Source organism: Anomaloglossus baeobatrachus, chromosome 2, assembly GCF_048569485.1.
Source record: "Anomaloglossus baeobatrachus isolate aAnoBae1 chromosome 2, aAnoBae1.hap1, whole genome shotgun sequence".
Taxonomy (NCBI): Eukaryota; Metazoa; Chordata; class Amphibia; order Anura; family Aromobatidae; genus Anomaloglossus; species Anomaloglossus baeobatrachus.
Window position 1 is genome coordinate 189,129,946 of NC_134354.1, and position 24,647 is coordinate 189,154,592.

A 24,647-nucleotide genomic window follows, 5' to 3' on the forward strand; every position below is an offset into this window, starting at 1 on the left:
GAACCTAGCCTTATATGCCAAATTAAACCTTCTGGCATTGGAAGATGATGAAATGTATACTGAGCTGATCAGCAACCCTACAAAAGAATTTAATATTGCTTTAAAATCGTTACTTGAGGAGGGATGTCATACTGGTGCGATAGATAAAACACTTATGGAATATATTTATGTCTGTCATCCTGTCGTCCCAGTGTATCATTCTCTCCCAAAGATCCATAAGAATATTTTTCCACCACCTTTAAGACCCAGAGTGGCAGGTATTGGATCTTTGGGGGAGAGATTGAGCGAGTGGGTAGATTTTTACCTTCAGCCCCTCACATATAAGATACCTAGTTTCATCCGAGATACAAAAGCGATTATTTCAATGCTTGAGGGTTTTCAATGGCAGGAGGATTATACCTGGCTCTCCTGTGATGTAACTGCTCTCTACCCATCCATACCACATTCCATAGCTCTTGAATCTCTTTCTTATCATTTGGATCATTTTAGTAGTTATGATATTGTTATTAAGGATTTTTTACTATCAGTTAATTTTTTGTTATCACACAACTATTTTTCCTTTAATGATCGTTTTTACTTGCAAAACTCTGGCGTTTCTATGGGCTCAAAATTCTCCCCCTCCCTTGCAAATATTGTAATGGGGAGGTGGGAAGAATTATTTTTGTATAGTGAAAAAAATCCTTTCAAAAAGAATGTGGTATGGATGGGTAGATATATAGATGATCTGCTGTTCATTTGGAGAGGTACTCAAATAGAATTGCAGGATTTTGTAAAGTACATCAACATTAATAATTTCAACCTGAAATTTACTTCATGTTCTGATCAAAATTCAATTAATTTTTTGGATATAACTTTAACGTTTGATATTGACAAGCGGGTCATAATTTCACCCTTTAGAAAACCCACAGCCTCTAATAACATCTTAGCAGCAGAATCCTGCCATCCACCCCATATTATAAAAAATCTTCCTATTGGCGAATTAATAAGAATGAAAAGGAATAGTACAAATCCTATTACTTTTGAGAGTGAAAGACAAAAAACTCATAAAAGATTGATAAAAAGAGGATATTCTCAATGGTGTCTAAACAGAGCTGATAAAATAGTGAATGAGGTAGTACGTGGTGACCTGTTAATCAATAAGAAAAAAAATGCCCTAAACATGAGGAATCTACAATTGCTTTTTCAACCCAGTATAGCACAGATTTTTATAACATCAAAAAAATTCTTCTGAAATATTTACCTATCCTTAATCAGGACCCTTAACTTAGAGAAATATTAAAAAACAATAAAATCAAGTTTGTTACTAGGAAAGCACCTTCTTTGAGAGACATTTTGTCTCCGAGTTATTTCTCTAAAAAAAACTACTACATCTACAACATGGTTAGATATTAAAGGCTTTTTTCAATGCGGTGCTAAGAAATGCAAGTGCTGTCATTTTGCCAAAAAACCAAAAAATTTTTTTTCATTTGCCTATAATAAAACCTATGAAATCAACAGCTTTATAAACTGTAGTTCTGATCATATTATTTATTCGATAGAATGTAATAGCTGTTTGATTCAGTATATAGGCTGCACTACAGGACCTTTAAAAAAACGCATTCGCAAGCACTTATCTGATATTGAAAGTACTACAGCACTTGGTATTTCTGCCGCATCCAGACACTTTGTGACAGCGCACAATAGAAGTACAGACACTCTCTCTTTCATGGGCATTGAAAAGGTTTTTCCACCCCCTACCCCCCCCCCCCCCCCCCCCCCCCGTGGTGGCAATTATAAACGCAAGCTATTGAATAGAGAGAGTTTCTGGATTTTCACTCTAGGCAGCCGCATGCCTGGGGGTATGAACAAAAGATAGGATATCATCACATGTTATTGAACAAATCTCTGATTTTTCTATATAAATCTCTACAAATTTGAAATCAGTGGATTTAATTATTGAAATTTTTTTTTATTTTTTTCTTTTAAATATCTATGACAAATAAATTAATAATATACAATAGAAAATTGACTAGATAAAAGTAAAAAATCTAGAAAATAATTTAATCCATACAAATCCAAGATTTGAAAATTGAGTGAACTGGAAAAAAATATTGCTGGGATTCAATCACACTAAACAAATAATAAATTGGAATGATTGATTTACAATACTATAAGGGTTACAATAATTATGGGTGACTATTATAACAATTTTGTATAAAAAAATATAAAAAAATGATAAATTTACATTTGATATTTAGTTCTATCTGCTCTGATCTATTATACTGTAACATCTATGAATTAATGCCATATAATATGAATATATTTATCCCATGTATGAATATGTGTTACTTATACTAATGATTTTCCATGAACAAGTATAGAAGGAGCTTTTGCCATCATAGGGTTAAAACATGGGAGGTTTCATGTTTGATTTTAATCCCTTTCCTTCACTTTTTCCTTTCCTCCCCTTTTTCTATATTTTGGCAGTCTAGCCTTTAGTTTGATAGACCATGTAGAAGGCGCTTGTACGCCGAAACGCGTAGTCCAAGCGGCTACCACTCCTAATCTCTTTCCTTCACCGCCCAGAAGTGTGGCTCCAATTTTATGGAAGTTTTTCAAAATAAAGATTTGCAAATGCAAAATTTTTTTTAATATATATCTGCATCCTCAAATTTGTCCGCTGGAGTTATAAAGTTTTTTCATTTGGATTTCCCGTGGCTGGCTCCTGCTCTGGTTTTCCGTGCGGACTATCTTCTGGATTGATACTGGAATCCACACACAGGAGTGAACGGGTAAGCTGGCTTTGAAAACTATTTAGTTTTTTGTAATGCATATGGTTCTGTAGCTTGGTGGCTATGATGCCTGACAGGAGTTTCCATGTCGTTCTAAGGCAGGTTATTGGATGATAGTTGGATGGAATTGTTCCTTAACGAGGGTCCTTCATGATCAGCACTGTTCTTCCTTGTGTTAGCCAAGCTGGGCGGTGGCCTGCTTCTAGCAGTTGATTCATCTGTTTTGCCAGCCGTTCATGTACTGCTGTTAATTTTTTTAGCCAGTAGGTATGGATCATGTCTGGGCCAGGTGCTGTCCAGCTCTTCATGTTCTTGACGAGCTCTTGGATGTCTACTTCTGTGATGGTGACTGGTTCTTGTTCTGGGTGGTTATTGTGTTTCATTCTCAGATCTTGCAGCCACTTTACACCAGTGTTGTGTGTTTTTTTCCTTCTCCCATAAGTCCCTCCAGTATTGTTCAGTCTCTGCTATCAGTGGAATTGCTGCTACTGTGCTGTTACTCTGCAGCTGGAATACACCTTGGATAGTTCTTTGGAGAACAGGGCATTTATCCTCTTGGCCTCAGCTTCTCTAGTGTATCTCCCTGGTTTTGCAGCCAGTGCTGTAAGCCATAGTTTTGCAGTCTCTAGGGTTTCAGATGGAGTCAGGCCTTTGTACTTGTTCAGCTTGGTCTTATTCTTGATCTTTACACCCTTCTGTGCTTCTGTTAGTTGGCGGACTTCTCTTCGTGTTATCTTGATTTTTGCCTCCAGTCTTCTTTTCCATGGTGGGCACGTGCTTCTGTTGTTTTTGTTGGTATAGCCAAGCATTTCCAGAATTACTGAGGCAGTGGCATAGATCAGTTTATTAGTTTGTGTTATGGTGGTGGTAGGAAATGATGCAAGTGCTCTATTGGCATCTTCTAGCATACTTTCTGGTGGTATTTCTCTGCTGAGCCTTGGCAATTGGTCTCTGGGGTTCATGGTATTTAGTTTCTCTATGATTTTCTGTTTCAGATCAGCTGTTGTACCCTCTAGTTGCAGGATTGGATCAGGATTTTCAGGGGGTTGCACATGTTGTTCTTCCAGGTCTTTCTGTGGTGTGGATATGCAGTGTAGTTGATCTATCTCAAGTTGTGATAATAGCTTTCTCTTTATGATATTGAAGCATTGGGTGACTAGTTATTTCTGGACATTGGACATTCAGGTCTTGTATCCATCCATAGTTTCCTCATACGCTTTATGTATCCTCTCTCATTTGGTCTGCTGTTGTAGTAGCATTTTATCAGATCCATATATATATATATATATATATATATATATATATATATATATATATATATATATATATATAATATATATAAATATATATATATATATATATATATATATATATATATATATATATATATATATATAAATGTTACACAATTTTTTGAAGTCTATTAAGCAGTTAATAAAATTCTAGATCTTTTTTTAGGCGGAAACAATCACAAAAAGTTCCGACAAATGCCCAAACGTTTTTTTCCCCATTCACATTTATTGTAAAGTATGAAGCATCTTCCACGAGTAAAATGCCTGAAGAATTGTCTGCACACTTCTTTTAAAGGGAACCAATCACCAGGATTTTCCTATATACCCTAAAGCCAGTGCTATACTGGCACTATCAGGCTGATTCTCTACATACCTTTAATGGTTAGCTCGGATGTATAGGTTTTGAAATCCTATCCAAGAAAGTAAAGTTTATAAAATCAGCAGCTTCTTGAGTGACAGCAGCTGAGGAACAGATAATATCTAGGGGGGGTATTCATAGTTATCCCCTCCCCCTGTTAAAATTAGCATAAGTATTATACATTCAATTTACTTGTTCACTAGCAGGACCTGTGTGACATCAAACCAGCACTGGCTTTAGATTATATACAAAAATCCTGGTGATTGGTTCCCTTTAACTGCTTGGCGTTTTTAGAAGAAAAGAGTTAAAATACGTTCAAAACCCTGAACATATGAACAGTAAATCATTTTTACTTAGAAATTAATAGGAAGATTCTTTTGAGCATTTTCTGAGTCCTTTTCAGGCTTCTTTTCGGAGTGGACCACCTGAAAAAATAATTATTTGATTATATTCTAACCATCACACAAGTCCGGCTTGCCCATATATCCCTATTGGCTGCCAATAGATGTAATATTGTTATTACCATTGTTTGGTTTTGGTACTAGAAATAAGGCCACGTGCAAACATTGAGTATTTCGTGAGTTTTTTACCTCAGTAGTTGTAAGCCAAAACTAGTAGTGGGTAAAAAATACAGAAGTGGTGGCCGTGTTTCTATTATACTTTTCCTCTGATTGTTCCACCCCCTCCCATTATTTACCCTGTAAGTGAAAAGAAATAAACACAAAATGCAGAAAAAAATATTTTATGTAAAAAACCCCTAATCATCTCTTTCTCCAATATATTAACCCCCAAAACACCCCTAGAGATCGGTCATAATCCACACAAGATACCACAATGATTCCTGCTTTTGGTGGATTTTCCTGAGGACGAAAAGGGAATATCTCTTCGAAACGCGTAGATTAAACCACCCACATTGCTTTATTACTTGTAGTGATTCTTTGTACAGCAGCGCAGAGTACACCACAATCATCCTGTTTTTGTTTTTTTATAGTAGTTGTGGGAGCTTTAGCCAATATTTATCCATTAATCGACAGTTCAGGGCAGGGTTTTCTTTTCTCTCTGTACCTCATTGTATATGGTCTTGTATATGATCTTATGCACATACGATGTATAACTGACACTTTTTTTGTTTTGTTTTTTTTTTCAATTTATGTATCTCTAGAATAGCATAGTTTTTTCAAAATGAGCAAGAAGGATGAATCTGATTCTGATGGGCCTGTGGAATATGAAGATGATTTTGAGAAGGACCTTGACTGGTTAATAAATGAAGAAGCGGAGAATTATGGAGGCTTTCAGGTATTATTATCATAGGATGATCCTTCTTCATGAAAAACATGACACAAGGCTAAACTAAAATAGAGGTATCTGTGGTATGTATCACATTTTTCTATACTGATCGATACCAAATAGGCCTCATATTCTTTTGCTAATACAGTGGTTATTCCTTCCATCCACTTGATGACAGGTGGGCCACGGGTTGTTCATTCATGGGTGTTGTGCTGGGGTAATGATGCCTCCCTCCATGTACTTCTCTATGGCCGTTGAGACCCTTTGAGCCATGTGATGACATTTGGTCACATTCAGTGAAATATTTTTAAAATTGGTAAAGGTTGCATAAATCATGCATATCAGATATAAATATAATGTAATAATACATTTAGTTCATTTTTGTTATATTTTATTTAAGGATCATGAGGAACCCAGCGATTTGAAACTAGACGCAAAAAAATCCGAAACAGAAGATTGTGAAAAGTCATCAATCGAAGGCAATGAGATCATTCACACTGAGTCAAGTACAAGTAGAAAGGCCAAACTCGACCCTGTATCTGAAAGTGAAGAAGGAGAAACAGAAGATGAAGAAGCAAAAAGATACATCGCAGAGAAAATAGAAGAAGCCAACAAGAAATTGGAAATGGAAGCCTTAGATGAAAATCGAGAGCGAAAACTCAAATTCAAGGAAAATTTAGTTGATTTGGAAGTTCCCCCCTTAGATTTCCCTGACAGTGACAGAACTGAAAGTTTCACAGAAGATGAGGTTGTAGATGGCATATCTCAATTACAAGTGGATGAAGCGCCAGTGCATGGGAAAGAACATAATAATAATAAAGAAGGTGGCGCGGGTGATGAACCTAAAGATCGAAGAGTATTGGTTGAGAAAGATGGAAAGTTTGAACTTGTCAATTTACGGGACATTGAGAACCAATGTTTATTACCTCCTATAAGTAACAACAAAGATGTCTCCAAATTACCACCCCATTTAGATCAATCTGGCACCTCAGCTAACAGCGATAAGAAAAATCCCGGTATTAGTAACGGGAATGGTTTCATCCCAAAGCCCCCAACAGGCCCTAGAGTCCGACCCAATTCTGCTAACCTGACAAAATCTGTACATAAAGTAAAGACCCAGCGAAGAGTGCAGTCTGCAAGTGTGTCATCCCGAAACAGCACATTCATCCTCTCTCCTGAACAAAAGGAACTACAGAAACGGATTCTAGAAAGACAGGAGAGACTTAGGAGAGAGGTAAAGATTATTTGTTTATAGAAGATTAAACATTGGAAAGTATACTGGTACCCTTTGAGTAGTTCAGTGGCACACAAAAAAGCATGGTGGTATACCTCCTGACTTTTAACAAAAGATAGAGGGACATTTATTGCAGCACGCTGAAGCCCCTTACAGTTCTTACACTGCTACACTACTTTTCTATCCCTCATCCAGTGTGATGCCCCTCAAAAAATGCACCCCACACACAATGAATTCCCCCCAACAAATTGCCCTCACAGTTCCACCTAAATGCCAAGTATGATGACCCCACAGGGCCCCCAATGCAATATGATGTCAACCAGAGTGACTTTCAACACCTGTGGTTTATGGGCACACAAGAATTGGCCAACTGTTGCACAAAAAAACCTTAATTTTTCAAGTATATTCTATATAGCATTTAATGCAGTTTAGAATTCATATATTCTATGTTTGCATATGTCTTGGCATTTACAGAGTGCATTCCTTTGTTTCTGTACAGTATGACTTCACAGTGCCACAACTCGGTATGATACCCACCAAAGCCACCATACACAGTATGATACCTCCAATATACCATAAGGCTGCCACAGTGCCAACCAACACAATATAATGCTCTTCAACATAGTATGATACCCCCACAGCCCTGCACCACTGTATAATGTCCCCATAGTTTCTCCATGTACAGTAGTATCCCCCCACAGGCTCCTTCATACAATATTATGGCCCCTGTGGTCTCCCTCACACAGTATCAAGGCCCCCACAATCTACTACAGTGTGATGACCATCAGAGTCCTTCACAAACAGTATCATGCCTCCCCACCACCACACACAATATTATGACCCTCACTATCTAATTCACACAGTATAGTGCCCCCCCACACAATCATGGTTCCCACAGCCCCACACACAGTATGATGCCCCCACACTTTCCCCCCTACAAGTATTGACCCCAATGCACTGCTGTGGCCTGTACAGTCTGTCCACAGTAGGAGTGACATCGTCATGCCTGCTACACTGAGATTCAGACCCTCATGCTGAACATTGCAACAAGGTGCTGATGGCTCCCTGATACACTATTGAATTCAACTGTATCTGCACCCTGAGGTACGCCACTGCCTTAGTTGTTTCTGGAAAAAGACATGTGTTAGCCATGGCGGATAATGTCTGTATAGAATCGGTAATAAATCTGCATATACTACATGCCTATTTCACTATGAATTTTCAATGAATTATAGCTTTTACATTAAACTTGCTTTGTTAAATCATGCCCAACACCCAGTTCTCTCGTGGCTGAGCCTGGTGCTGCACCTTTGTAAATGTGGTTCAAGCGCTATTACCCCTTGATTCTTCTGATTTTCAGGAGTCACTGGGATTGAACACCCACCAATCAAATACATTAACCATCAATTTTTCATTACTGTAAAACATTTTTACTTTTTTCATCAGTTGCTAGAAGTGTAAATTGTAAAATCTGATGTGATCATAACCAATATCACCTATAAATAGGACGAAGAGCACCGGAAAGAACAGGAAGAACAGAAAAGAAGAGAAAACGAGGTGGCCTTTAAAATGTGGTTACAAAGGAAAAATTCTCAACATGTCCAAGAAAAGAGAATCAAACAGGCCAAAGTGATGGAGACGAGCAGTACTCCAGTGAGTTGTCAGGTTTAGTTTTCATTATCGCACTTTACAATGATGAAGTGAAACGACACTTTTGGAAAACAGTATTCGTGTGTGACTGAAAAGATAACATTTTCTAGCGGTTTGATTAATAACTGATAATTTTATGTAGATCATAAAGTATAACAGTTCTATATATTATCTAATATATAAAGCTGAGTGTATGTGTGTGTGTGTGTATGTGTGTGTGTGTATGTCCGCTAAAGGAATCCGCACCGTCGCATTTACAATCATGAACTTTTGCACAGACACCCCATGTGACTCAGAGAACGCCATAGACTAGGTTTTGGCGGGAAAATTTAACCCCGCGCTTTACAGTTGCTCTCCAAAAAACCTGCCTCCATTAAAGTCAATGGAGCTGCGAGCTATTAGGTTATTAATAGCAGCTGTGAGTGGTTGCTATAGGAACAAAATAAATTGTTAGTATAAGAAGCTTATGTGTGAGGTAATAAGATGTCGGTGGAGAGACGGATAGGGAGAGAAAGAAAGAGACAGACAGAGACTGGAACACAGAGTGAGAGGCAGACAGGGAAAGAGACAGAGAGACAGAGAGAGACAGACAGGGAAAGAGAAAGACAGACAGGGAAAGAGAGAGACAGACAGGGAAAGAGAGAGACAGACAGGGAAAGAGACAGACAGACAGGGAAAGAGACAGGCAGACAGGGAAAGAGACAGGCAGACAGGGAAAGAGACAGGCAGACAGGGAAAGAGACAGGCAGACAGGGAAAGAGACAGGCAGACAGGGAAAGAGACAGGCAGACAGGGAAAGAGACAGGCAGACAGGGAAAGAGACAGGCAGACAGGGAAAGAGACAGGCAGACAGGGAAAGGGACAGGCAGACAGGGAAAGGGACAGGCAGACAGGGAAAGGGACAGGCAGACAGGGAAAGAGACAGGCAGACTGGGAAAGAGAAAGACAGGGAAAGAGACAGACAAACAGGGAAAGAGACAAACAGGGAAAGAGACAAACAGGGAAAGAGACAGACAGGGAAAGAGACAGACTAGGAAAAGAGACAGACTAGGGAAAGGGACGGACACGGAAAGGGACGGACACGGAAAGGGACGGACACGGAAAGGGACGGACACGGAAAGGGACGGACACGGAAAGGGACGGACACGGAAAGGGACGGACACGGAAAGGGACGGACACGGAAAGGGACGGACACAGACAGGGACGGACAGGGATGGATAGAGATGGACACACAGAGACAGACACACAGACTGGGAGAGAGACACAGAGATAGTTACTATCCCCGGCAACGCCCGGGTACTACAGCTAGTTCTAAATATATATTTGAGATCTTAAAAGGGCAACTTATAGGCTGTGTCTAGTATTGAAGTTCAGCTATATTCACCATATTCTCCATCCCACTTTGTTATGGAGCACGGATTTCAGCCTCGCCATGGCCAGCAGTACAATCCAAGAAAGAAAAAAGGAATCCGGCTCTTAAACATAATGTTTTCTTTGTTAAATTTCGATACAGAACATTAGTCAGCAAACTGTGAGCGATGATAAGCGCCATCTCTATGCGTCTCAAGTATGTTTAGCACTATTAGGGGTACTTTGCACGCTGCGACATCGCTACTGCGATATCATCGGAGTCAAATCGAAAGTGATGCACATCCGGCGCCAGTAACAATGTCGCAACGTGTAAAGCCTAGATGCGCCGATAAACGATCGCAAAAGCGTCGTAAATCAGCGATCTGTGTAGCGTTGGTCATTTCCATAATGTCAGTACGATGTTGTTCCTCGTTCCTGCGGCAGCACACATCGCTGTGTGTGAAGCCGCAGGAGCGAGGAACATCTCCTACCTGCGTCCACCGGCTATGCGGAAGGAAGGAGGTGGGCGGGATGTTTACGTCCCGCTCATCTCCGCCCCTCTGCTTCTATTGGCCGCCTGCCGTGTGACGTCGCTGTGACGCCGCACGACCCGCCCCCTTAGGAAGGAGGCGGGTCGCCGGCCAGAGCGATGTCGCAGGGCAGGTAAGTGCGTGTGAAGCTGCCGTAGCGATAATGTTTGCTACGGCAGCTATCACAAGATATCGCATGTGCGACAGGGGCGAGTGCTATCGCGCTCGGCATCGCTAGCATCGGCTAGCGATTTCGCAGCGTGCAAAGTACCCCTTAGTCAAGATCATGTTGGCTGTGTAATGCACTATATCAAAATTTAATAAAGACGTACTCGTATATTTAACCCTAGAACCCGCAAGCAATTCAATCTACCATAGAAAACAAATGACCTAGCAGGCCTGCAAGGCCCCAGGTATGCGTTCTAGGGTTAAGAGCCGGATTCCCTTTTCTCTTTCTTGGATTGAAGTTCAGTTTCATTTTATCTTGTAAACCTCTAGGTATTCTTTTTTTCAGCACCTCTCTGTACAGCAGAAATGCTGATCTCCTGTAAACGCCAGCGCTCTGTCGGCGTTAACAGAAACTACATTATGACAATGAAAGGGGTGATCAACTGACACTTAGCTATCATAACAACCCATCGTCACCCCGCTGTCATGTCACGGGGCTGTTGATTACAGCGGGGAATGATGTGCTCCCACCGGAGCCCACTCAGAGATTGACAGCGGGATTTAACTGATTAACAGGTGAGGAGATCCATCCGCACCTGTTAGCTGTGCATATCAGCTGTTCAGATCAGCCGACGTGTGCGTGGAAACATGTGGGTTCGCCGTGCAAGCCTTTAAAGTGAAACACATAAATTGGATGTACCAGTATGTCTAAGGTCGTGAAGGGGTTAAATTAGTTTTAAGGTTTTTTTCTTTTCTTAAATATCATTATGGAACTTGAACCTGCAAACATATGTTTGTTTACTCTACTACTATTTCAGTATTCCAGTACAGTCATGGCTGAAAGTGTTGGCACCCTTGAAATTGTTTCAGAAAATGAAGTATTTTGCACAGCAAATTATTGCAATTTCACATGTTTTGTTAACACTTGTATTTTCTTTGTGTGCATTAGAACAGTAAAAAACAAGAGAGGAAAAAAAAGGCAAGTGGGACATAATTTCACACAAAAACGCAAAAATGAGCATGACAAAATTTTTGGCACCTTTCCTAAAATGTGGGTAAACAACTTTGTTTCAAGCATGTGATGCTCTTTCAAACTCTCCTGTGGCAAGTAACAGATGTGGACAATATGAAAATGACACCTGAAACCAGATAAAAAGGGGAAAAGTTGACTCAATCTTTTCATTGTGTGTCTATGTGTGCTACACTAGGGATGGAGAACAGAAAGAGGAGAAAAGAGCTGTTTGATGACTTGAAAACCAAAATTGCTGAAAAATATCAACAATCTCAAGATTACATGTCTGTCTCCAGTGATCTCGATGTTCCTTTGTCCATGGGTCGCAACATAATCAAGAAGTTTACAACCCATGGCACTGTAGCTAATTTAACTGGATGGGTACGGAAGAGAATATTTCATGAAAGGTTACAATGCAGGATAGTCTGGTTGGTGCATAAGCAGCCCAAATCAAGTTCCCAAGAAATTCAAGGTGTCCTGCAGGCACAAGGTGTATCATTGTCAGAGCGAATTTATCCCTCGACATTTTAATGAAATGAAACGCTATGGCAGAAAACTTAGGGGGACCCCACTGCTGACACAGAAACATAAAAAAATCTAGACTGCAGTTTGCCAAAATCTATATAAGCCAAAATCCTTCTGGGAAAGAATCTTGTGAACAGATGAGACTAAGATAGAACATTTGGTACTGAAATCGGAATGAGACTTACAAATGAAAGAAGATAGTTCCTACTGTACAGTCACATATGGTGGCGGGTCAAAGATGTTTTGGGGTTGTTTTTCTGCCTCTGCTACCGGATGCCTAGGACTGTGTGCAAGGCATCATGAAATGTGAAGAAATTTGGGTTGCAATGTAGTGCCCAGTGTCAGAAAGCTGGGTTTGCGTCCGAAGTCAAAAGTCTTCCAGCAGGACAATGACCACAAACATACTGGAAGAAGCACCCAGAAATGGATGGAAACAAAGTGCTGGAGATTTCTGAAGTGGCCAGCAATGAGTCCAGATTCAGTGTCCATTGAACACCTGTAGAGAGATCTTAAAATTGCTGTTGGGATAAGGCACCCTTCAAACATGAGAGACTTGGAGCAGTTTGCTAAAGAAAAGAGGTCCAAAATTCCATGTGAGAGGTGTAACTGGCTTGTGGATAGTAATAGAAAGTGATGGATTGCAGTTATTTATTCTAAAGGATCTGCACCCAAATATTAAGTTGAGAGTGCCAACAATTTTGTTCAGCCCACTTTTGGAATTTGTGTGAAATTATGTCCAATTTGCCTTTTTTCTCCCCTTTGTTTTCTTTTGTGTTGTTCCATTAAAGACAAAGGAACTAAACATGTGTATTTGTAATAGTTTTCTAAGAGAAATACTTCATTTTCTGAAATAATTTTAAGGGTGCCAACACTTTAAGCCATGACTGTATATATTTAAAAGGAAGTTCTCCTATGAAGCCCAGCCATGGGCTGCACTTGATCGAAATACCTACAAGGCATCTTTGGGAGCCTTCAGCCCTAGGCTGTCCTGGTAACCCATCAGTTCTCTGTGATCGCCCAGTGATTAATTGTGGCATTTAAATGGTTAAATATCATCAATCAGAGCTCGCTCCATATGCTGCTATTACAGGCACGTGATGGCTGTGTAACTCAGTTGCTGAGCCCGCTCCATACAACACTTGCATCGTTATGACATTAAAGAAGACCTTACACTAGATTTTTGATGTTGAACTAGACACACAATGTAATTGTGGCTGCAGAGCCAGAGCAAAATAAAATGTTTTTGATTTTTTTTGTTTGTTTTAATATTTCACTTCTCCAAGACAGAGATACGCAATTTAACAAAATGTTGATATCTCTCTGGTAAAGTAAGAAATACCCACAATAGTCACTGAAATAAGTTGAAATGAACAAAAGTAATTTTCAATTTACATTTTTGGAATATCAACTGATGAAAATCAGAAACTGCTTTTAAATTGTGGTTCAACAGAGTAAAAAAAAATGGCCTAGACAAAAATGATGGCACCCTGAACTTAACATTGTGTTGCACACCGTACTGGGGTAATCACTGCAGCCAAACAATTTCTGTATCTCAATGAGACTTCTACACATGTTCACAGGTATTTAGGCCATTCCTCATAGGCAAACTGCTCCAGCTCTCAGGTGTGCAGGCTCCTTCTCCAGACTGCGTTCAGCTCCTTTCACAGATGGTCCAGAGGATTATGATCAATGCTCGTAGGAGGCCAATTCAGGATATTCCAATGCTTTGCCCCTAGTGATTCTTATCCTGCTTGATGACCTGATGTGCGACTCAGACAATGCTTTCTGGCACTGAGCTGCACATACATTTCACTCCAGAATGACTTGGGATTTCTGTGTACCTTGCACAGATTCAAGAGACTCAGTGCTAGATGCAGCAAAGACGCCCCAAAACATAACCGAGCCTTCTCTGTTTCACAGTAGGTACAATGTTCTTTTCTTTGTATGCTTCATGTTTGCATCTATGAAAATAGAGTTGATGTCACTTGCCAAAAAGCTTGAGCTTCGTATCATCTGTCGAAAAGACATTGTCCAAGAAGCTTTGTGGCTTGCCAATATGCATTTTAGCAAATTCCCATCTTGCTTTTTTATTATTATATTTTTTGTTTCAATGATGGTTTCCTCCTCCGTCATCTTTCATGAATTCCACTTGGCCAAAACAGCAATGGATGGTGCCATCTGACATTTATGTATTTTGACCTTGGAGTTAGTGATGGATGAATAGTAACTATTCGTGTTCGAATTATTCATAACGAATTTCAAAGTATTATTCCACTATTCGTCACGAATAACAAACCCAATGCAAGTCAATTGGGAACCTGTGCCGTGACAAATACTGGAAAAGTACTTGGTACTCGATAAGCATTATCTCAACACTATTACTTACTATTCGCTCATCTTTAGAGTTCACCTCTAATTTATTTGAAAGTTGTTCTGGGCTCTTTGGTTACCATTATCAGTCTCTTCAATTTGTCATCAATTTTCCTCTTATGGTGATGTCCAAGGAGGATGGCTACGTCCCATAGACTTAAAATTTCTTAATAATTTTGCAATGGTGGAAACAGGAGCATTACACTATTTGGGAATGGTCTTATAGCCTTTACCTTTTAACATGTTTGTCTAAAATTTCTTAGTAATCTTATGAGACAACTCTTTCCTTAGCTTCCTTTGCTCCATGTTCAATGTGCTAAACAATATGATACCAAACAGCACAGTGACTACTTTTTACCCATCAAATGGGAAGACTGGCAGATTACAAGTTTATAGACAGGTGAGATGCTAATTACAGGACATACCTTAGTTTCACATGTCCCTATGGTCAAATTATTTTCAATCTTTTCTAGTTGTAGCATAATGTTTTTCCAGGCAATCTTCATTAAGTTTTTTGTTTATATTTTTGTTGACCCACAATTCAAAAGCAATGTCTGTTTTTGCAGTAGTTGATATTCAGTCAATTTGATTGAAAATTACCTTTTTCAGTTTCAAGGTATTTAAGTGACAATTATTAGTTTTTATTACTTTAATAGAAGGGTACCAATAATTTTGACCATGTGTGTAAAGTATTAGTATATGGCACTTGAAAAGTTATTTATTTATTTATTTTTAAATCCAAATGAGCATTACCAGAGAATCATAAGCATGCAACACACTGGGGGAAAAACAATCCCCCACAATAGCTTAGGACAGACTCATTGTGAGTCAGGTATTGACAATCAGCCCACACTCCTTACTGTAGAGCAGGAGTGGGATCCTTTTTTCTGCCAAGGACCATTTAGAAATTTCTACCAAGGTTGGACAGCACAAAACTATCAACTTAAAAATGACCCTGCTATGTTTTGGTCAAACAATTTATAAACTCACCCCTACTGTAGTAGCTGGAGCTGCTTCTCTTTGGCGCGGCTGTGATGTTAGGTGATATTGATCATGTTACTTCTCACAACTGGTCAACTCTTTGTGATAATAACATTGGTAAATCATATACATCACATAGGAGATGATGGGACTGCTGTATATACATCACTTAGGAGATGCTGGGGACATATATACATCACAGGAGACGATGGGAGCATATACATCACATAACGGGCTGAGACATGTATACATCACAGGAGATGCTGGGGGCATATACATCACAAGAGGGTTTGTGGATATACTGTATATACACAGGAGACACTGGGAGCATATACATCACCGGACGAGCTGGGGCATATACATCACAGAAGTGGCTGGGCACATATATACATCACCCGAGACACTGGGGACATATATACATCACGCAAGACACTGGGGACATATATACATCACGCGAGACGCTGGGGGCAGTTACATCATAGGAGGACCCGGGGTAACTATAGACCACTGGGGGCATATACATCACAAGAGGGGCTGGTGCATCTATACATCACAGGAGAGGCTGGGGCAGCTACACATCACAGTAGAGGATGGAGCATCTATACTTCTCTGGAGAGTCTGGGGACATAGACATCAAAGGAGAGGCGGGGGTATAGACATTACAAAAGACATGGAGGATACAGTATATAAATTAGAGGACAACCTAAGGCATAGACATCACATGAGAGGCTGGGGCCATAAAATATCAAAAAAGGGGCTGGGGCATACACATCACAGAAATGGTTGGGGTCATGTACATCACAGGAGATGCTTGGGCGTATGCATCACAGGAGGGGGTGGGGCATACACATCACATGAGGGGATGAGCATATACAGCACTGGGGGCGCACGGACAGCACTTGGGGCGCACAGATATCACTAGGGGACACAGACACGGACAGAAATGTGGGAGCACGGACAGCACTGGATTGTGCCACACAGCACTAGGAGGTTAGCACACAGCACTGGGGGAGTGGATCACAGCACTGGGGGTAGATCACAGCACTGGGGGTAGATCACAGCACTGGGGGTAGGCACACAGCATTTGTGGTGGGGCACACAGCACTGGGAGGCATGTACAGCATCGACAATGGTGAAGCTGCTGCTTTTCTTCTGTGAAACAGGAGCAGGAGCAGATTGCGCATAAAGTAAGTCCTCAGCGCGCTACAGAGTTGGGTCTCATTACATCCACTTCTAGTAGCTCTCTCTCCTCTCATAGTACTTGCAACTCTGCCATTCATAAGCAGACATACAGTCATGGCCAAAAGTTTTGAGAATGCTACAAATATTCATTTTTACAAAGTCTACTGCTTCAGTTTTTCTAATGGCAATTTGCATATACTCCAGAATGTCATAAAGAGTGATCAGCTTAACAGCAATTACTTGCAAAGTCAATATTGGCTAAGAAAATGAACTTTAACCCCCAAAACACATTTCAACATCATTGCATTCCAGCCTTAAAAGGAGCAGCTAACATTGTTTTAGTGATTGTTCCATTACCACAGGTGTGGGTGTTGATGAGGACAGGGCTGGCGAACAATCAGTCATGATTAAGTAAGAATGACACCACTGGACAATTTAAAAGGAGGCTGGTGCTTGTTATCATTGTTTCTCTTCAGTTAACCATGGTTATCTCTAAAGAAACACGTGCAGCCATCATTGCTCTGCACAAAAATGGCCTAACAGGGAAGAGTATCGCAGCTACAAAGATTGCACCTCAGTCAACAATCTATCGCATCATCAAGAACTTCAAGGAGAGAGCTTCCATTGTTGCCAAAAAGGCTCCAGGGCGCCCAAGAAGGACCAGCAAACTCCAGGACCGTATCTTAAAACTGTTTCAGCTGCGGGATTGGACTACCAGCAGTGCCAAGCTAGCTCAGCAATGGCAGCAGGCTGGTGTGAGTGCTTCTGCACGCACTGTGAGGCGGAGACTCTTTGAGCAAGGCCTGGTTTCAAGGAGGGCAGCAAAGAAGCCACTTCTCTCCAGAAAAAACATCAGGGACCGACTGATATTCTGCAAAAGGTACAGGGAGTGGACTGCTGAGGACTGGGGTAAAGTCATTTTCTCAGATGAATCCCCTTTTCGATTGTTTGGGACATCTGGAAAACAGCTTATTAGGAGAAGAGGTGAGCGCTACCAACAGTCTTGTCTCATGCCAACTGTTAAGCATCCTGAAACGATTCCTGTGTGGGGTTGCTTCTCAGCCAAGGGAATCGGCTCACTCACAGTCTTGCCTAAAAACACAGCCATGAATAAAGAATGGTAGGAGAATGTCCTCCAAGAGCAACTTTTCCTAACTGTCCAAGAGCAGTTTGGCGCCCAACAATGCCTTTTCCAGCATGATGGAGCACCTTGCCATAAAGCAAAGGTGATCACTAAATGGCTCATGGAACAAAACATTGAGATTTTGGGTCCATGGCCTGGAAACTCCCCAGATCTTAATCCCATTGAGAATTTGTGGGCAATCATCAAGAGACGGGTAGACAAACAAAAACCAACAAATTCTGGCAAAATGTAAGCATTGCTTATGCAAGAATGGACAGCTATCAGTCAGGATTTGGTCCAGAAGTTGATTGAGATCATGCCAGGGAGAATTGCAGAGGTCCTGAAGAAGAAGGGTCAACACTGCAAATATTGACTTGCTGCATTAACTCATTCTAACTGTCAATATAACCTTTTGGTACTCATAATATGATTGCAATTATATTTCTGTATGTGATGTAAACATCAGACAAACACAAATAAAAACCAGAGGGCAACAGATCATGTGAAAATATAATTTTGGTGTCATTCTCAAAACTTTTGGCCATGACTACATACACAGGAGGAAATAGAACACGTTCCCACTATGGCTTAGAACAGGCTCTGTGTGAGACATAATGACACAGTCTGCGCTCCTCACTTTGGAGTGATTAAATGTGCAGGAGCACAGCAGATCTCAGTATGATTAACAGTTGTCATCTCTAGCTGTCAGCGTGGGGAAGGGGCAGTAAAGTAGAGTTGGCAGCAATCTTACACCGTGTGCAGAATTATTAGGCAAGTTGTATTTTAGAGGATTTTTTATTATTATTGATCAACAACTATGTTCTCAATCAACCCAAAACACTCATAAATATCAAAGCTGAATATTTTTGGAGGTTGGAGTGGGTTTTTTTTTTTTAGATTTGGCTATCTTAGGAGGATATCTGTTTGTGCAGGTAACTATTACTGTGTAGAATTATTAGGTAGCCTAATAAAAACCAAATATATTCCCATCTCACTTGTTTATTTTCACTATGTAAACCAATATAACTGCACACAATTTAGAAATAAACATTTCTGACATGCAAAAACAAAACCCCCAAAAATTAATGTCCAATATAGCCACCTTTCTTTATGATGACACTCAACAGCCTACCATCCATAGATTCTGTCAGTTGCTTGATCTGTTTACAATAAACATTGCGTGCAGCAGCCACCACAGCCTCCCAGACACTGTTCCGATAGGTGTACTGTTTTCCCTCCCTGTAGATATCACATTTTATGAGGAACCACCGGTTCTCTCTGGGGTTCAGATCAAGTGAACAAGGGGGCCATGTCATTATTTTTTCATCTTTTAGACCTTTACTGGCCAGCCATGCTGTGGAGTAGTTGGATGCATGTGATGGATCATTGCCCTGCATGAAAATCATGTTTTTCTTGAACGATACCGACTTCTTCCTGTACCATTGCTTAAAGAAGGTGTCTTCTAGAAACTGGCAGTAGGTCTGGGAGTTGAGCTTCACTCCATCCTCAGCCCAAAAAAGTCCCACAAGTTCATCTTTGATGATACCAGCCCATGCCAGTACCCCACCTCCACCTTGCTGGCATCTGAGTCGGAGTGGAGCTCTCTGCCCTTTACTGATCCAGCCTCTGGCCCATCCAGAGTCACTCTCATTTCATCAGTCCATAAAACTTTTGAAAAATCAGTCTTAAGATATTTCTTGGCCCAGTCTTGACGTTTTAACTTATGTTTCTTGTTCAAAGGTGGTAGTTTTTCAGCCTTCCTTACCTTGGCCATGTCCCTGAGTATGGCACATCTTGTGCTTTTTAATACTCCAGTAATGTTGCAGCTCTGAAATATGGCCAAACTGGTGGCAAATGGCATCTTGGCAGCTTCACGCTTGATTTTCCTCAATTCATGGGCAGTTATTCTGCGCCTTTTTTGTCCAACATGCTTCTTGCGACCCTGTTGGCTATTTCTCATGAAACACTTGATTGTTCGGTGATCACGCTTCAAAAGTTTGGCAATTTCAAGACTGCTGCATCCCTCTGCAAGACATCTCACAATTTTGGACTTTTCCGAGCCCGTCAAATCTCTCTTCTGACCCATTTTGCCAAAGGAAAGGAAGTTGCCTAATAACTAAGCACACGTTATATAGGGTGTTGATGTCATTACACCCCCCCTCTCCTCATTACAGAGATGCACATCACCTGATTTACTTAATTGGTAGTTGGCTCTCAAGCCTATACAGCTTGGAGTAGGACAACATGTAGAAAAAGTATCATGTGATCAAAATACTCATTTGCCTAATAATTCTGCACACAGTGTACAGTACGTCCTTTGGCAATGTTAGGCTATGTGCGCACTTACCGGATTTTGCCGCGGATTTTCCGCGGATTTGCTGCATGTTTCGCTGCAGAAAATGTTCATAACATCTCTGCAGTGAATCACCAGCAAATCCTATGGAGAAAAAAAATCCTGTGCGCACTAGGCAGAATTTGACAGCTGCATGTTTTGCTGCGGAAATCCCGCAGCAAAAACAAGTGCATGTCACTTCTTTTCCGCACATCGCTGCGGGATTTCACTCCATTGACTCAATGTTAATCATGAAATCCCGCAGGGAATAACGCAGGCAGCAAATTCTGTGCGGTTCACTGCGTTTTGCTGCGTTATTCCCTGCGGTATTTCGCGGTTTACCTCCGGTAATGTACATCGCTTGTCTGCGGTTTTGCAGGGAAGTGATGTCATTACAGGAAGAGGAAGCCGTGCACAGAGTAAACACACACATCACAGACATAGAACACATAGACACAGACACATAGAACACACATAGAAAGAAAACGGAAATATAGGAAAAAAAGAACGTGGGCTCCGCTGCATATTTACCTTCCAGCCGAGGTAAGCACACAGCGGCGGCCCGGTATTCTCAGGCTGGGGAGGGAGAGGGGCAGGGGTAATGTCCCCCGCCTCACTCCCCCTCCGGCAGCCGAGAATATCAGCCGCAGCTGCCCCGGCACTGTCGCATGCAATATGCGGCAGCACCGGCGTGTCCTCGGCTCTTCTTGCCACCGTGTAGCAGTGGTGGCAAGGTAATACAAGGGGTTAATGGTGATGGGGGACCACCGCCATTAACCCCAGGCTTGATCATGGCAGCGTCTATGTGACAGCTGACATGATCAACCCGTAAGTAAAGTGAATAAAACACAGACACCGAAAAATCCTTTATTTTAAATAAAACCAACAAGCCTCGTTCACCATTTTATTAACCCCCCCCAAACAAAGCTCCGGCGTAATCCACCGCTCCGACATCCACAGCTCCAGCTCCGGCGTCCTGCACTGCTGACATCCAGCCGCGACTGTCACAGACACAGGCTGAATGCAGCAGACAGCAGAGGTAATTACCGGTCATTTCCCACGGCCGGTAATGTGAACTCACTGCCGACCGTGGGAAATGCAGCGATCTGTCCTCTATCTATCTGTCTGTCTATCTATCTATCCCTCTATCTATTCTTCTGTCTATCTACTATCAGAATTAAATGTATTTTTTTTTTTTTTTTTTCTTCAATGTGCTTTATTGCATTGAATGCAATAAAGCACATCCCAACCCGCACGCGGCAAAACCGCGGCAATACCGCGAACAATACCGCGGTAAAACCGCAGCAAACCGCGGCAAACCGCATGCGGTTTTCGGATGCGGTTTCCCGCGGTTTTTTACCGCGGGTGCGGTAATCTTTGAGAGCATGCGGAATTTTCTCAAGAAAATTCCATTTCCCAGTGCGCACAGAGCCTTAATGTGTATTTGGTTCTACCAATAAAGCTCATTTGTAATTCAGAGGATGGATAGAAGTGTTAGTAATGGGCTCAACTCTGCAGCCCTCGGCACCTCCTACACTGACTGCTACATATGAAAGCTGTTAGTTAATCACACTCAGGTCTGCTATGCACACTGCAGTGAGGAGAGCAGACTGTTTTTCAATAAATGTCTCTTAATGAGTGCAACATCTGTTCAGATTTGTGTCTCCTCTGTTTCCACTTTGACCGCTAAGCAGCAATGTGCCTTTTTTTGCTTGTAACAATTGATAGATCCAGTCCTGTTTTTTGTTTTTTTTTCCTTGGGACTTTTGGTGCTGCCTTATAGGGAGCTATAGGGATAATGTTGATCTAGGTTTTGATCACTCTTTCCTGAAAGTCCTGGATGGGGTAGTCTGATATTTAAAGGGAATCTACCAGTGGGATCAACCCTCCTTAGCCATATGGACATCTGGGCCAGAGGAAGCTGAATAAAGGGATACCTTCATATCTGCGATCTGATGTTTTATTCCAGAGACATGTACATTTTTCTTATATGTAAATGAGCTGTACCAGGCTATGCGCTTAACACTAATTTACATGTAAATAGAAGGGAGAGTTATCCGTGTGATGTGTGATGGCCGCTCTCTGCTCTCCTGATCTCACTGCAGAGCTGTGTGTGATTATAACTGAGGCTATGTCCGCACGTTGCTTTTTACCTGCTTTTTACCTGCTTTTTTGCTGCTTTTTCAACTGCAGCGTTTAATGCCAAAATGGTTGTGTTCTGCTTTTCAAGCAAAGTCTATGGGAATTTGTGTTTCTTGTCCGCACTATGCAGTTCAAACTGCAGCCTTTTTGTTGCAGAACTTTGGTCAAAAACTCAGCTTTGCAGTGCAAAACCCAAATGGCAAAAACAATTGACATGTCAGTTGTTTTTGCCATTTGGGTTTTGCACTGCAAAGCTGAGTTTCTTCGGCGCTCCATTGGGAGACCCAGACGATTAGGGTGTATAGCTACTGCCTCCGGAGGCCACACAAAGCATTACACTAAAAAGTGTAAGGCCCCTCCCCTTCTGGCTATACACCCCCCGTGGGATCACGGGCTGCTCAGTTTTCAAGCTTTGTGCGAAGGAGGTCAGACATCCACGCATAGCTCCACTGTTTAGTCAGCAGTAGCTGCTGACTATATCGGATGGAAGAAAAGAGGGCCCAATAGGGTCCCCAGCATGCTCCCTTCTCACCCCACTTGCGGTTTGTTAAGGTTGAGGTACCCATTGCGGGTACGGAGGCTGGAGCCCACATGCTGCTTTCCTTCCCCATCCCCCTGAGGGGCTCTGTGGAAGTGGGATCTTACCGGCCCCCAAACCCTGAGGCCGGGCTCCATCCACAGACCCAGAGACCCTGCTGGAGGAGCTGAGTACCGTCAGGGACAAGGCCCTGCAACATTCAGGTACTCTGTGTCCCCGCACAGACAGGCCACGCACACTCCAGACTTGCTGGGTGTGCTAGTGCGCCGGGGGCAGTAGCGCTGCGCGCTCGGGTTAGAGTCACTGCAGCTTAGCTGAGTGATTTTATGTGTTGGGAACTACCGCGCCGGCCGCTCCGGGAGCGGCGGCGCGGCTGGGACTTGTAGTGCGCCGGGGACTCGCGCTGACCGCGCTTTTACGGCGGCAGCGCTCATAAATCTAGTCCCCGGTTTTTGCGGCCTAGCTCCGCTTCGTTCCCGCCCCCACCCTGTCAATCAGGGAAAGGGAGAGACGCTGTTCTATAGTCAGCGCCGAGGGCTGGAGTCTTATTTACATACTCCAGCCCTCTCACTGGGCACTGTGGGACGCAAGTTTCCCGCTCTTGGTCTAAACACGCCCAGGGCCCGCCCCTCTCCACAGGACGACGGCAGCCATTCCTGCATGCAGTCTGGCTGGAGAACGGACACAGGCTCTGGGGGACTCAGACAAAGGGCTCTGGCGACCACACACCCGCGTTTATGCGGGCGGTAAGCTGCACATAAGTGCTGGCCCCACTAGTGCCACAGTGTTATTTGGTGCACTTTTTCCCTGTACCATATATATTTATATTGCACTGTACGGTCGCTTCTTGGCTTATACCCTATATTGCTCTGAGGAGACAACATCATGTCATCCGCAAAACGCAAGGGTGCCAAGGCACAGGCGGTATGCACTGCTTGTGCCGCATGTGGGGCTAATCTACCGGCAGGTTCCAATGACCCCCATTGTGTGCAATGTTCAATCCCTGTGCCACTTCGGCAGCCAGAGTCTATGGTAGTAGTGGCCCAGGCAGAGACGCCTGTGAACCCTGCCCCGGTGACGGGGACAGAATTTGCAATTTTTGCTGATAAGATGTCTGTGACTATGACAAAAATCCTGGAGACCTTGCAGTCCAGGCCAGTTACTCAGACCATGGACACTGCTGTGTCTATGCTCCCCGGTCCCCCTCAGTTGGAACTAATCCGTACTTCAAGGGGGTCCCAGGCATCACAGGCTGAAGACTCTGACTCGGATGACAGTCCCAGGCAGCCTAAGCGGGCTCGCTGGGAAAGACCCTCGACGTCATCACACTGGTCAGGGTCTCAGCGAGAAGAGTCTCTGTATGAGGAGACAGAGGTGGGTGATCAGGAATCTAATCCTGACACCGCTCTCAATCTAGATACCCCTGATGGTGACGCTATGGTAAATGACCTTATAGCGGCCATCAATAGACTGTTGGATATTTCTCCCCCAGCCCCTTCAGCAGAGGAGGCAGCTGCACAGCAGGAGACGTTCCATTTCCGGTATCCCAAGCGTAAATTGAGTACTTTTCTGGACCACTCTGACTTCAGAGAATCAGTCCAGAAACATCATGCTTATCCAGACAAGCGTTTCTCCAAACGTCTTAAGGATACACGTTATCCCTTTCCCCCTGACGTGGTCAAACGCTGGACCCAGTGTCCAAAGGTGGATCCCCCAATATCCAGGCTTGCGGCTAGATCCATAGTTGCAGTGGAGGATGGGGCTTCACTTAAAGATGCCAATGACAGACAGATGGACCTTTG

At 42.4% G+C, this 24,647-nt stretch overlaps 1 protein-coding gene across 3 annotated transcripts in view; it reads left to right on the forward strand.

The window, feature by feature from the left end:
• Positions 1 to 24,647, forward strand: part of CCDC181 (coiled-coil domain containing 181) — a 66,071-nt gene that overhangs the window by 30,585 nt on the left and 10,839 nt on the right. For all 3 annotated transcript variants that reach the window (XM_075333556.1, XM_075333555.1, XM_075333557.1), the window contains 3 exons: positions 5,584 to 5,717; positions 6,109 to 6,942; positions 8,449 to 8,595. In XM_075333556.1, coding sequence (XP_075189671.1) covers positions 5,604 to 5,717; positions 6,109 to 6,942; positions 8,449 to 8,595 — 1,095 coding nt within the window. In that variant the 5' untranslated portion in view covers positions 5,584 to 5,603. The remainder of the gene's footprint in view (positions 1 to 5,583; positions 5,718 to 6,108; positions 6,943 to 8,448; positions 8,596 to 24,647) is intronic.